At 43.2% G+C, this 15,109-nt stretch overlaps 1 protein-coding gene across 1 annotated transcript; it reads left to right on the top strand.

The window, feature by feature from the left end:
• Nucleotides 1-754: 754 nt before the first annotated feature.
• Nucleotides 755-9,878, top strand: LOC308358387 (orphan sodium- and chloride-dependent neurotransmitter transporter NTT5-like; the record flags this gene model as incomplete). Its single annotated transcript, XM_080828571.1, has 12 exons — nt 755-1,115; nt 1,557-1,714; nt 1,911-2,037; nt 2,226-2,401; nt 2,600-2,710; nt 2,887-3,128; nt 4,496-4,682; nt 5,083-5,284; nt 5,404-5,563; nt 6,631-6,793; nt 7,006-7,212; nt 9,831-9,878. The coding sequence occupies 12 exons, from the start codon at nt 755-757 to the stop codon at nt 9,876-9,878; spliced, it is 2,142 nt and encodes a 713-aa protein (XP_080684697.1).
• Nucleotides 9,879-15,109: the final 5,231 nt, after the last annotated feature.

The following is a 15,109-nucleotide window of genomic DNA, read 5'->3' as shown; positions in this document are numbered from 1 at the left end:
TATGACCGAGGAACTAACTTGTTAATGTAACTTAATTTTAAGTAATTTAAATAGCCGTATGTGCCTAGTAGCTGCTGTATTAAACAGTATAGGACATTGATTTAAGGACCTATTTGTGCCATAGATCCCTGTGCCAATACCATACTCTCTTAATTATTATAGCTTTATAATTAGTCTTTACATTGGGTTCTTTTTTGTCAAGATTGTATTAACTATTCTAGGGCTTTTGCTTTTCATGTACATTTTAGAATCAGCTTGTCAATTTCCCCCAAACCCTGATGTGATTTCAGTAAGAATTGTATTGAATTTATAGATCAAATTGGGGATAACTGACATTGTTATACTTCCATTTCACAAACATGTTCTATCTCTTAATTTTATTTTTTCTCAGTAATATTTTAGTGTGTGCACTTGTGTGTGTGTGTGTGTGTGTGTGTGTGTGTAAAGACCTTGCTCATCTTTTGTTAAAATTATTCCTAGACATTTTATGTCTTTTGGTATTATTGTAGATAGTATTGTTTTAAAATTATTACTTTCTAGAGTCATGCATGCCCTTGGTATGTTTTCATAGGTAGAGACTTCATTTTCTTCTCACATAAGGATGAAAGGGTTTGGGAGGCCTCAGGGGTTCTTAGGGGATGAGTCTTGTCTTTCCTTAGCCTATGTATCTGAAGTCTGTAGTTCTTGATGTCCTTAAGGTCAACAAAGAAGGAAGCCCCATCCCTGCAGAAGCAGGAACTAGAATCCACCCAGGATGACATCTGTTAGTGAAAACACGGACGCCCAAGATGAGAAATCCCAGATTTCTAGACCTTTGGATTCCAAATCCCTGATTGCTACTACCTCAGCTTCCCAGCTCTTAAAGTCTGATTTGGCTACTGAGGAACTGATGGCAGAGGGACAGAAGTGTGACACGGTGTCATCATATATTTGGTCTGATGAAGATAATGATAAAATACTGGAGACCATAAACAAGGATGAGCCAAAGGAGGAATCCCCCACTGATCGACCATCCTGGGCCAATAAAACTGAGTACCTCCTGGCCCATGTGGGCTTTTGTGTGGGACTGAGCACCATCTGGCGCTTTCCTTATCTGTGTTTTCACAATGGAGGTGGTAAGCCTGGGGACTATCCTAGCTACTCTGGGGTCTCTGAAATATGTAGGGGTGGGGGGATTTGGGAACCCGACTAGGGCAGAAACCAGGTACCTGGAAGGCAGCTGTGCTCACCACTGTACCACCAATGCTGGAGCCAGGTACCTGAAAACCTAGCATGTTAGGTGGGTGTGAGCAGGATATCGGAACACTTAGGCTTGTGAGGATGGTGGGGCTGAAGGCCGAGATTCAGGGAGGGAGTGGAAACTGGGCATCTGGTCTTCCAGGAACTGGGGACTCAAGGGACACCTGGGACTATGAGGGATGTGGAAATAGTTGAGCCCTGATGCTGGTAGCTGTGAGGGAGGTCACTGGTGGGGAACATGTTTCCCAGACCCCAAGGAAGTCCAGGCACTGAAGAGCCGGGTGGTTTCTCAGAGCCCCTCCTGACCCCCTGCACAGGCAGTTTTCTCATCATCTACATCCTCATGCTGTTCTTCATCGGGGTTCCTCTTCTATTCCTGGAGATGGCAGCTGGTCAGAGGATGCGTCAGGGCAGCATTGGTATATGGAAGGTCATCAGCCCCTGGATTGGTGGTGTGGGGTACAGCAGCTTCATGGTAAGGAGTCTTGGGCTGCCCAGGCCTACCCTTTATGCCCCGTTCCCACCCCAACAGTTCCTTGTCCTGGGAGGGGTCCCATGACTTCACTTCTGTGGGTCAAGTCTCTTCAGTTCCACAGTCCTCTGGTCAAATCCCCTCCCTTCTGCTGGCCTACCTTTCTTCTCCTGTCTCCAGAATTCTTCATGGTCCCTAGGTGTGCTGCATCGTGGGCTCATACTACAGTGTGCTCATGGCTTGGAATCTCTTCTATTTGGTTCAGTCTTTCCAGTCTCCACTGCCTTGGTCAACGTGCCCCTTACTGAAGAACTCCAGTTATTTTGGTGAGAAGAGAGGGAAGAGAAGGGCCAGTGGGAGGGCTGTAAAAGGTTCGGGCAATGAAGAAGGAAGAGGATCGCTGAGAGACTAGGCATGAGCGGGAAGATGATGGAGATTGAACGAGGGGGTGGAGGAGGATTGGAAGAGGGAGGCTTGTGGTCTTGCAGTTTCCTCCATGGCGAGTTCACCTCAGATCCTGAATGTGAGCGGACAACGTCTACCATATACTTTTGGTACCGGAATGTATTGAAGGCCACGGATGAAATTGAAGTGGGTGGGCTACCAGTTATGCACCTCAGTGTCTCTCTCTTTGTGACCTGGTTTATTATCTGTATCTCCATGATCAAAGGACCAAAATCCACTGGAAAGGTGAGCCATCCTCTAACTTAAAATCCGATAGACTCCCTTCTTTCTGAGACCCCCTAATATTCTCCTAACTTGATGCCTGTAGGTCTCCCAACTTCTAACTCCTTCTAATATGACCTTTGACTCTCAGTAGTCTTGGATCCTACCGTCCCAGCTTCTGCCTTTGCTGACCTCTATTTCTGAATCATACTTCCTACTCAGATGCTGTATGTCTCAGTACTCCTTCCCTACGTCATCCTTTTCTGTCTCCTTATCCGGAGTCTCATGCTGGAAGGTGCACATTTTGGTCTCAAGAATTTGTTGGCTGCCAAGGTGAGGTGTTCCCTGCCCTTTGATCCTCTTATCCACATGGGGGTGTCAGGGACAGAATTGTTGTTATTCTGAGAGAGGCCCTGGGGGCTCCCTCCTCCACTGCCTTCTCATCCTCCATCACATCAAGGTTTACCCCCTTCCCTTTATATCCCAGTTTACACAGTACCTCTCCCCAGGTGCCAGCCCTGTACTCTGTGGAAGTGTGGCGCCGGACAGGGAACCAGCTCTTTTTATCCATGGGCCCTGGCTTTGGCAGCTTCACTGCAATCAGCTCATACATCCCTCGGGCCAACAACTGTGTCATGGATGCCTTTGTTGTGGCTCTGCTCAACTTGACTGCCTCGCTGACTGCCACCGTGTTTGTATTTGCCATAATGGGACACTTGGCCACAGAGAACACTGAAAGATGTTACGTGAAGTGAGACCAATCTTTCATATGGAGATCATCAAAAAGACCAAAGTCTGAGAAATAGCTCACGAAATTCCAGTCTAGGCCCCCATCCCTCAGGGCTGTTGGCTCAGTCAATATGGGACCCTCAGACAGGAGCCACCTGAAGCTTTGGAACACCTGAATCTCTCCGACTCTCTCTCTTTCAGAGCTGCCTTTCTAAACTAGGGAAGCCCCAAACTTGGAGGTTTTCAAAGTTGTGTTCACCCCATTCTTAACTGGGGTCTGCCATGGAAAATTGGGAGAATGGCTTCAGTGGAATCATTAGATAAGAAAAAAAAAAAAAAAAAGCACCTGCTGCCCCACCAGAGTCCCCTTAATCCATTCCTGATTTTCTTCTCCTGTGAGATTCATTCTAAAAATACTCATCAGACATTTATAAAACATCTGTCTGGCAACCCTGTGTTTCTATTGGGTTCTGGAAACACAACCAGTGGTGAAGCAGACCATTATCCCTGCCCTCAGGAAAATCACAGTCTTTTGAAGAAGGAGATACTAAATAGATAATGACAAGGAGATGAGAACTGGTAGTAGGGGTGACGAGAAATGCAGAAGAGCAAACTGTTAACATCGTGGGGCAGTCAAAGAAGACTTCCTCCTGGAGGCACTCCTGAGTTCAGTGGTGTCTCCTGACAGATAACCACAGCTAGTATTCTTTCAAGTGTTTCCTATTCCTAGACCTACATAGAGAAACACGCCATTGAAAAAACTGGATGAAACCATACTACTTTCCTGCAGCTTGTTGACTTGCGCTTATGGAAATAGATCTTGAATAGCTTTCCATGGCAATAAATAGAGTTCAGGGAGTTGAGTGAGCGTTTGTAGGAATTTGCGTATGGAGAACAGTATAGTGGTAGAATTGGGGGAGACTGAGCAGGAGCAGAATGTGGTTGGTTCTAGGCAGAGATAATGTCTTATGCCAAAGATATGGGCATGCTGGAGAGCATGGCCGGTTGCAGCAGGTCGAATAGTTGAGTGTGGCCGAAGTAGAGAAAGCGAAGAGTTATACTTTAGGAGACTGGAGAGGCCAGCTGGTCAGGAAAGCGGAGAAGATTTAACATTGTCCTGAGATTGTCTAGTAGGAGGTATAGGTCCTAAAGCCCTCCCTGACAATGTACAAAAGGCCGGCTCCAGGGCCCCACGTGAGTCAGAAACTCTGGCCTTGGCAGACGCCTTATGGAAGTAGGTGTCTGACAGGGAGCACTAGGACCCTGGAGACCTAGGTTGCAGTGCAGTTCAGAAACTCTAGACTAGTGCTTTTCCTTCTCATGGAGAAGAGAAGAGAAGTTATCTTAAAGGGCCATAATGGTTTTATGTGATTCTACCCCTGTCCCCAGGAATGCTGAGACGGTGCTGGGTCTGATAGCTTCCGGGGTGCTGCCTGTCGAGGCCAGCCCTCCAGAGAGTATATATCTTGATCCAAGCTCCATCTACTCCAGGTGGCTCGAGAGCCTCCCTCAACAAGTCAAAGACATGGTCCTACCCTATATGTCCACTTGCGGCATAGCTCAAGAATTGAAGGAGGTAGGTAAGGGCTGGGGATGGGGTCCTCATGTTCCCTTCAAAACCCCCCAGTGCACCAGAAACTTCAGCTCTCCATAGATGTCTCTAGAATCCAGAAAGACAATTCTTGGCAGCATCCTGGACAGCCAAGACAAAGGTTTACCGTACGCTATTGCAGTAAGGCAGTTGTAGCCTCTGTAGCACCAAGCACCGGAGTTCACATAAGCCTGTTCATACCACCCCAAAGAGCTGCCAGACCAGCAGCTGTTGTCGGATGAAGTCCTCATGCCTCAAGGCCAGATGAGTTCAACAGTGTCTATTAACAGTGCTACAGATGGTTTCCCAGGGGAGGGGACGGGAATGCAGTTAGGATTCTACAGAATGAGGTCAGAGCCCTCGCTCTTCCTCCCTTCACTCACAGGTTATGGAGGGTCCCAGTGTGGCCATTGTGGCATTCACTGATATCATCTCTGTGTTTTCCGGATCCACCTTCTGGGCCATCATCACCTTCATGTTGCTGGTGAGCCTGGGGCTGAGCACCATGACAGGAATCACTCAGGGCATTGTTACCCCTCTCCAGGACACTTTCTCTTCCCTCAGGAAATATACAAAACTGCTCACAGGTACTCTAATCTATGACCCCACTTCTACCTAAGACCATTGTTTAGCTTAACCCTACTGGGACTCTGACACCACCTAGTTTGAATTCTGACCTTGATCCAAATCTGATGTTTTCCCTCAGTGGGCGTCTGTGTGCCTATGTTCCTGGGCAGCCTCGTCTTCGTGAGGCCTTCGGGCAGCTACTATGTGAACCTGCTGGATGATTACTGGGTATCTCTGCCCCTCTTCTTCATTATCATCTTGGAGAACATAGCCATGGCCTGGATCTATGGGGCCAGGAGGTGATGCCCCAAGCCCCGGATCTGCAGTCATGCATCCACACAGCGACAGCCCCTAGGGAGTACTGGTCCTCCTGCTTTCACTGTCAGGCCTCTGACCCAGGCTTTTGGAGAGCCCCCAGGGGTGGGAAGGAGAAGGCATGGGCTAATTCCTGGAGAAAACAGGTATAGAATGGAAAAGTGGTGGACAGTCCATATCAAGTCCTAGTGGCTCCTGAACCTTAATTTTAACTAGGGTAGTGTGGGCCTGGAATCCCTCGCTTCTCTAAGTGTGCTCTGGAACGGTAGCATTGGCAGTTTAAAAGCAGACCCTCAGGCTATACCCCAAACCTTTACATCTGTATCTGCATTTTAATAAGAACCCCAAGTAAATCGTATGCACACTAACATTTGAGAAACAGCATGTAATCCAAATGTGGCAGTGTTTCTAGGTGACAGTGGCTCTTGGCATCAGTTTGGTGATTCATACACTCACTCTCACATATTACCCAGAGTGTGCCCAAGGGCCAGGCAGACCTTGTGAGCACTGAGGATACTGGGATAAATTATATTGAGTTTTCTGCTCTCAGAGTCGAAAGGAGAAGACATTAGGTAGATTTTGGAGCAGGATAGTAAGCCTATGGTAGAGGCAGCCAAGGGCACTCTGGGAACACAGATGGTTATCTAAAGAGGGCAAGGAGGGGGTGCTTGAACAGAATCTAGACAGGAAGGGGAGTTTGTCAAGGGAAAGAAAGCCTTCTTTCCCTTGACAAAGAAGGTGCACCAAAGAAAGCTGGATATATGAACTTGAAGAAACTACATTTAGAAACTGGATGTATTGACTTTTATTCTAAAGGTGATGGAAAAGAGAAATGTTTTGGGTTTTTGGTTTTTTTTAATCTTGGGACTGGGACAGAAATCAGACTGAAAGGTGATGAATTAAGAGGCAAGAAAACTGGTTGTGGAGGTGAACAGAAAGGTTTAAGAAATGTGAAACTTTGTCTCCCAGGCTGGGTTTGGATTGACCCCTTCCCAAGGCTGGATAAGGCCTGAAAAGGGCCCCCCCAAAGTCTTATGGCCCTTCCTCTCAGGTTCCTTGCAGACTTGATTACCATGTTGGGCCACCCCATATCCCCCATCTATCGTTGGCTGTGGTGTTTTCTGTCTCCGTTTGTGCTGCTAGTCCTGTTTGTAAGCACCCTGATTCATCTGCTTCTGAAGGACATCACCTACTTGGCCTGGGACTCGAGCATTGTGAGCCTCCCTCTAAGACCCCAGAACCCCCTAGGGAGTGGGAGAGGACGTTTCAATCTCCTCTGGCCTCTAGGACTCTTGTCACCTTATTCCCTGGTTCCCTTAGGGATTCAGTTATCTAGTCTCTGGCCTTGGTTCATGCCCTACCCCCAACCTCTACAGCCTTCCATTTCAGAGAACCTCGGTATTCTAAACCTTCCCTTTCTCCACAGTCAAATGAGGTGATCCAAGTCTATCCATCATGGGCTAAAGTCTTGCTCATCATCCTCATCATCATCACCATCTTGCCTGTCCCTGCCTACTTCTTTTACACACTCATTGGTGTGGATTTCACAGTCTCCATGATTCACAGTAGGGCAACAGTTACCTTCAAACCGGAAGCTAAAGGGAACTCACTGAAGTCCCGTCCATGGCTTCAGGTGAGGAAAAACCAAAAGAAGGTTAATATATTGAATAAATAACAGAAAAACCTCTCTGCCATGTGAGTAATTCATCTAGGAAATACGGACTTGGTTTATTTGGCAAAACACTTCTTTTTCAAAGTGGAACTCCCTGGCTGGCAACTGGACATTAGAAAAGGTAAAAGTGCACTTGCTAATGTAAGTGGACCCAAGACATTTTGTTTTCCTGGATTAGGAAAGTTTTTTTCTGGCCAGGTGGAGGTTAACACAGCAGTCATTCTCTCCATCTCCTATACTTGCCTTCGCCAGACACGTCATGATGGTGTTCTTTAACTTCCAGTATTTGGTTGATGGTGACTGCTGACCCTACTTCTCCTAGGCAGCCTTCCTCTTGGAACTGGTCTGTGGCAAGTCTTAATCCCTATGAAACTAAGGTAAAAAATGGTGCTGGTAACTATAGCAGTGGAACTTTGCTTTTGTCATAAAAAATGTGCAACTCCCATTCTTGCTTTCCATTAATTGTTCAATTCAAATGCTGGAATCTCAGACCCTCTCTGCCTGGTCCTTCCTAACCAGATAGAGACAGTTTTCTCAGAATGCAGTAAATTCACTAATTATGGCAAAGCAGTTAATAACTGGTGACCTCCTCATGTATCTCTTAAATTCTTGGAATAGTTGATTACTTGTACCAAGTCTACCAAGAGACTTAAAACTTTGCACATTATATATTTTTACTCTGTTGGTCTAGGAGCCTGATGGAAGGATATTTGGCAGGGAATGAGAGAGAATAGAGGTTAGCTGCAGAGTTTGAAAACCCAAGGAGTACTTCATTTAGGGCAGGGTGACAACAAAATGAGACGAACAAGACACACAGTAGTAAAATACACCTAAAACATACTATAAAATATATTTCAACAATCCTCTGTAAATGCATAGATGAACTTTGAAGAAATTAAGGGAAATCTTTAAGAGACCAAAAATTAATTAAGCTTGAATTCAGCAAGTGTTAAAGCTAGTAATTGCTTTGGGATAATTGCCCTGAAGGGTTATACTCTCTGTGAAAGTGTTAGATAGCAATAAAATGTATGTCTTGGTTCTTTCTCTAATAGCAAGCAACTAATGTCTTTTTTTTTTTTTTTTTGGAGAATTTGTACCCAAACCTACTCTCTTGTGGGATTTTGGTTCAGATTCACACAACATGCATAGTCTGAAAAACCCAAGTTGAGATTAATATAAAAGGTGCTTGGTGGATAGTACCTTGCCCCCCAGCACCTGTCATTAGTAAATATAAATAATCTCTGGGGGAAACAGAACCTCCCTGCCAAACCTCATAGAACTCCATGAACATGAGCTCAGAAAAAGAAATTATAAAATGCGTAAGGCAAAAGGTACCCTAAGGGAGGATTAGCAGAAACAACAAATAGCAAGAGTCACAGCTGCAAGGACCTAACGTACTGGAATTATCAGGTGCATAATATAAACTAAAATATGTTTCATATGTATTAAAGACAGGGGTGCTTGGATGGCTCAGTTGTTAAGTGTCTGCCTTTGGTTTGGGTCATGATCCTGGGGTCCTGGGATGGAGTCCCGTGTCGGACTCCCTGCTTAGCTGGAAGCCTGCTTCTTCCTCTCCCACTCCCCCTGCTTGTGTTCCCTCTCAGAAATCAGGGTATTCGTAAAGGAACCAAAAAGAACTCTTAGAAATGAAAAAAATAACGAAGATTAAAAACATCAGTGGGTGGGTTAAACAACCAATTATAAAACTAGGAAGAGAAAATCCAAAAAGTTACCTATAATGTAGAGAGACAAACTACAGTATTAAAAATATGAGATTAACCATATGGGAAATTTAAGAAACAAATGAACAAACAAACAAAAGACAAACAAAAAAATAGACTTAAATATGGATAGGAAACTGTTGGTTGCCAAGGGGAGACCAGTGGGGTGATGGGTGAAATGAAGGGGATCAAGAGTATACTTATCTTTTTTTTTTTTTAAGATTTTATTTATTTATTTGGGAAAGAGGGAACATGAGCTGGGGGAGAGGCAGAGATAGAGAATCTCAAGCAGACTCTGCACTGAGCATGGAGCCCAACTCAGGGCCTGATCTCACAACCCTGAGATCACGACCTGAGCTGAAACCAAGAGTCGGATGCCTAACCGACTGTACCACCAAGGAGCCCCAGTATTACACTTACCTTGATGAGCATTGTGTAGAATTTTTGAATCATTATATTGTACACCTGAAACTAATATAACACCGTATGTTAGTTATAGTTGAATTAAAAATGTTTAAATGTTTAATACATGAGATTATGAGACATGGAGAGTAGTAGGACGAAGTCCAGCATATGTGTAATAGGAACTCCAGAAAGAGATCATTGGAAGAATAAGGGAGAGGCAGTTTGCAAAGAGAAAAAAGCTGAACACTTTCCAGAAACAATCTATAATATATTTATTAGTTATGGTAAATAATAATAGCTTCTCTAATGGTTTCAGTACAAAAATCTCAGTGACTTCATACAGTCAGGCATCAGAATATTCTACAGTGTAGGCTGGAATAAGGGTGGGAGTGCCCTACATTCAGTCATTAAAGAACCAGACTTCTTTCACCTTGGTGCTCTTCCCTTCTCTAGATTTTGGAGTTTTTTGCCAGCGATCTGGTGGACAGGGAAAGAGAATGAGCTATAAGCCAGATCTGAAAGTGGAGTACGTGACTTTTGTCCACATTCCACTGGCCAGAGCAAAAAGGCTGGGAAGAACAGAGAACAGTTATTAGAAAGCACTAGTGGTTTCTGCTACATTCACAGATCAGCAGAGGGGAAAAAAATCAAAGAAAAATCAAGAGAATGCAAAACAAAATATAAAATATTAGTGTAAAAAAAGTTGGACAAGAAGAAGATAAAATATATCCACATATACTAATAATAGCTGTTACAATTATTTACAAATGGACTAAATATACTAGTTAAAAGGCAAATATTGAAGACTGAACCGTTTTAAATCCAGCTCTCTGCCATTGACGTGAGACACATCTGTAACATTAGGACACAGGCAGATTTAGAGTAAAGGGAAGGAGGAATCCATACTTGCCAAATACTAACCAAAAGACAAAATCATTATGGCAATAAAATATTTTTTGAGATAAAGAGGTTACAAGGTTACCTTTATGAGGAAGACGCAAAGATTATAAATTGCACGGACCTAATAATATAGGTTCAAATGTATAAAACTGACAGAACCATAAGGAGAAATTGACAAATTCAACATTTTTGTTGAAAATTGACACAATTTTAGCAGAAAAACAGTAAGAATGTATGTTTTTTAAAATATATTTTATTTACTTATTTGACATGGAGAGAGGCAGCGAGAGAGGGAACACAGGCAGGGGGCATGTGAGAGGGAGAAGCAGACTTCCTGCTGAGCAGGGAGCCTGATGCGGGAGCTCTATCCCAGGACCTTGGGATCATGACCTGAGCCAAAGGCAGACGCTTAATGACTGAGCCACCCAAGTGCCCCAAGTATGTACATTTGAACACAGTTAACAAGTTTGACATAAGAGACATATATGTTGAACACTATATTCAATAATTAGAGAAAACAATCTTCTGAAGCACACAGAATATAAAATTGACCACACAGTGATCCATAGTACAAGCCTTGATTCCAAATCATTATACAGACCATGTTCTATGACCACGATGTAACTAAGTCAGATATGAACAATGAAAATACAACAGAAGGAAGTCATATAATTAGACATTTTAAAAACCACATTAAAAAAATTCATGGGTCAGGATGCCTGGGTGGCTCAGTCAGTTAAACATCTGCCCCTAGCTGGGATCATGATCTCAGGGCTCCCTGCTCAGTGGGGAGTCTGCTTCTACTTCTCCTTCTACCCCTCCCCCCATACTCTCTCTCTCTTTCTCAAATGAATAAATAAAATCTTAAAAATAAAACAGCAAAGTCTCTTTATTTTTTTTATTTAAAGATTTTATTTTTTTGAGAGAGAAACAGTAAGAGAGAGCATGAGAGGGGAGAAGGTCAGAGGGAGAAGCAGACTCCCCGTGGAGCAGGGAGCCCGATGCAGAACTTGATCCTGGGACCCTGGGATCATGATCTGAGCCAAAGGCAGTTGCTCAACCAACTGAGCCACCCAGGCGGCCATTAAAGTCTCTTTAAAAACAAATTCATGGGTAAGGGACTACATCATAATAGAAATTAGAAACTACATAAAAGTAAGCAATAAGAACTGCATATCAAAATGATGGGAGGGAGCTAATTTGGTAAGAGTGTGTGTGTGTGTGTGTGTGTGTGTGTGTGTGTGTGTGTGTGTGTGTGTTTGGCCTGTCCTGCATCCAAACCTATTTTCCATTTAGGAGAAATCTGCATTGTGTGAGTCTTAGTGGGAGAAGCGGATACACCAAATTGGTAAATTAATTTTAAATTATTAGAAAAGAAGGCTGAAAATTGATTAGCTAAAACATCCAATTTAAGAAGGTAGAAAAAGACCAATAAATCTAAAGTAAAGGGAAGAAAATAAGCAGCAGAAATTACTGATACAGAAAATAGAATCGTCGTTCCCAGGTTTCAGCACCGGCACCCTCCCAAAAAGAAAACAGGATGGACAAAGTCAAAAGCTGAGTCTCAAAAAACAAAAATCTGGTTTTTACAAATGCAGCAGAGATTCCAAAAAGTCAGTAAGAGAATTGAATGAACAACTTTCAGCCTTGAAATTTTTGAATAAACATAAAGAAGTGGTAGCTCCTGCCTGGAGATCGGGGGTTTCTGATTGCCTAATAATTCCAAGTGGGTTTCCCTTGAGACAGTTGTGGGGCAGTGGGTGAAATGGGAAGTTTGGGGTGGTTCATCAGAAAAGAACTGTGGTACAAGGGGCCATTTTATCTGGATTTCCTCACTCGCCCTTGCTGGTAAGAAGAGGTTAATTACAGAGGAGTTCAGAATTTCTGCTCACTTGGAGGGTGTGCTTCTCCTTGCTTATACCCATTGGGTTTCCCTCCTTTCTCGCCCTACCCACTGCTCCTCCTCCTGGCTTCACCTCTCAGCAGTACAGTGAATCAGGAGTTGGACGCTCCTATCTCCCTTGTCTGCCCTCTCTCTACAGAGTACCCAAAACCCAGTCATTAATTCCCTCGGCTTTCTACCTTTGCCTGCCAAGCTTCCTTTTGTTCAGAGACCTAAAATTTTCTCTTACAATAGCTTTATCGAGATACAATCCATACGCCATACAGTTCGCCTATTTTCTTTTTGCACAATGCCACCTCTTTGCAGCTTACAGTTCGGTATTTTTTAGTATATTCATAGAGCTGCTGAATTTTGCCAAGTGCGTTTTCATCTTGTTGATGGTTTTTTTTTTTTTTTTCCCTACTGAACCAGTGCTGTGGAACCAGTCCTTCTTAGTCATGATGTATCCTCCTTTCCATAACTTGCTGGGTTCTGTTCGCTAGTGTTTGTTTAGTTTGTTCACCTTGTTGTTGCAGATGGTTTTTCCCCTACTGTCTTCTTCTAGATTTTGTTATTAAAGTGATGCTTTAGGGGCGCCTGGGTGGCCCAGTGGGTTAAGCCTCTGCCTTGGGCTCAGGTCATGATCTCAGAGTCCTGGGATCGAGCCCCGCATCAGGCTCTCTGTTCAGTGGGAAGCCTGCTTCTCTCTCTCTCTTTCTCTCTCTCTCTCTCTGCCTACTTGTGATCCCTGTCAAATAAATAAATAAAATCTTTTTAAAAAGTGATGCTTTACTTCATAAAGTAAAATAAGGAGCTCTCCATCTTCTTCTGTGTTTTAAGCCAATGGTTCTCAAACTTTAGTATGCCTAAGAATCATCAAGAGAGCCTGTTAAAAAACAGATCCCCCCACCCCCCGAGAGTTCATGATATCTTAACTGGGTAAAGGTTCCTTGGGTTGCAGTTTCTTTTATTATCTCTGTAGATGTCATCTCATACTCTTCGGCCTTCTGCTGATAAAGCTGAGAAGGCCAATGCCAATCTGATCCTTTTTCCTTTGTAATTTGTTTTTTCTGTCTAGAAGTCTATAAGATTTTTCTCTTAATTTCTGGAGTTTACAGATTTCACCAGGATATGCCCAGATATATTTTTTTCTCATCAGAACTGCCTGGAGCCCAGTGAAGCCTTTAAATTTGTAAAAATGGATTTTTCTTTAGGAGGATGTTAATTTCTAGTATTAGTTTGCTTATTGCCTCTTGTCTATCTATTCTCTTTACTTTGGGGCCCACTGTTGTTCATATGCCAGTACTTTATTTCTTCAGCATTACTGAGGTATAATTGGCGTATAACATGTCAGGTTAAGGTGTGTAATGTGATGATTAGATATTAGATATTAGATCTATTGCAAAAGATATTAGATCTATTGCAAAATGATTACCATAATAGAGTTAGTTTACACTTTTCATCCCCTCATATAATTACCTTTTTTTATGTGGTGAGGACATGTAAGATCTATTCTAGCATTCAAGTATGTAATATGGTGTGTTGAGGTGGCCATGTTATATTCTGGAAGTTTGTACCCTTTTACCAACATCTCACGATTTCCTCTACTCCTTAGCACCTGGTAACCACCACTCTACTGTATTTCTATGAGATAAACTTGTTTAGATTCCACATGTGAGATCATACAGTATTTATCTTTCTCTGAATTATTTCACTTAGATAGTGCCCTCAGGGTCCATCCGTGTTATCACAAATGGCAGGATTTCCTTCTTTCTCTTGGCTGAGTAACATTCCATTAGTCTACATATAACATTTTCTTTATTCATTCATCCATAGGTGCACCCTTAGGTTGTCTCCATATCTTGGCTATTGCAAATAATGCAGCAGTGTCCATAGGGGTACGGGTATCTCTTTGAGGGAATGATTTCATTCCCTTCTATATATGCTCAGAGGTGGGTTTCTGGAACATAAGATAGTCTGTATTTTATTTTTGAACTGTCTCTTCATTTTGTATGCCCATTTGTCTATTGGGTTGTTGATCCTTTTGTGGAATTTTAAAAATTCTTGGCATATTAGGGAAATTAAGCTCTTTGTTATAAATGACTTTTTATGAGTTTGATGCCTTTTAACCTATTTTATTTTCTTATAATTTTGCCCTACAGAGATTTTGTTTTTATATAGTTGAACTTAATCAAACTTTTCCTTTATGGGTTCTTGTTTTTATGCTATTCTTTGAAAGCCCTTCCCTCTGCCAAGATTATAGAAATGTTCACCCATCTTTATTCCTGCTGAATTATGTTTTCATTTTTTACATCCTGATCCTTGACCCATCTGAAGTGCATTATGATGTAAGGAGCATAATCTGTCCCAGGTGCCAACTGTTTCAACCCAGTCACTGAATAATTCCTGTTTTGTCCTTCAATTTGAAATCCTACTTTGTCACATCCCGATTTCCATCAGTAGCCAGGCCCTCTAGACTTTGTATTCTTTGCCATTAATTTACTTGCAAGTCTGCTCCAGAACCACCTTTTTAGATACTGGAGATTTACACTGTGTTGAATCTCTGTGTTGAATAGCACAGTGACTAAGAGCATGAACTCTGAAACAGGCCCCCTGGGTTCCTATCCAGCTAGGTTCTCCCCTTCCCTCAGTCCACAAAATGTGTTAACCACGAAGTCTACCAGCCAGACTAAATTTGCTAGACAACCAGTGACCTCACCCGGCCCACCGAATCCGGCCGGTAGCCCGGCATCTTCCCGGAAGAGAAGATCTTCCCGGAAGAATAAACTCGGAGAGAAGACGCTCCAAGGAGTAAGGGATGGGGGGTGGGGTGGGGGAGACTGAACGGTGCTTGCTTCACACTTAAGCACGCAGATGGTCGGATTTCTGACCTTGGGAACCTCGGAGCAGACGGCATCTTGCAGAAGATGGGGCCAAGACGCAGGCAGTA

The sequence above is a fragment of the Martes martes genome (genome assembly GCF_963455335.1).
Source record: "Martes martes genome assembly, chromosome: 17".
Taxonomy (NCBI): Eukaryota; Metazoa; Chordata; class Mammalia; order Carnivora; family Mustelidae; genus Martes; species Martes martes.
This window is presented reverse-complemented; position numbering and strand designations above follow the sequence as displayed.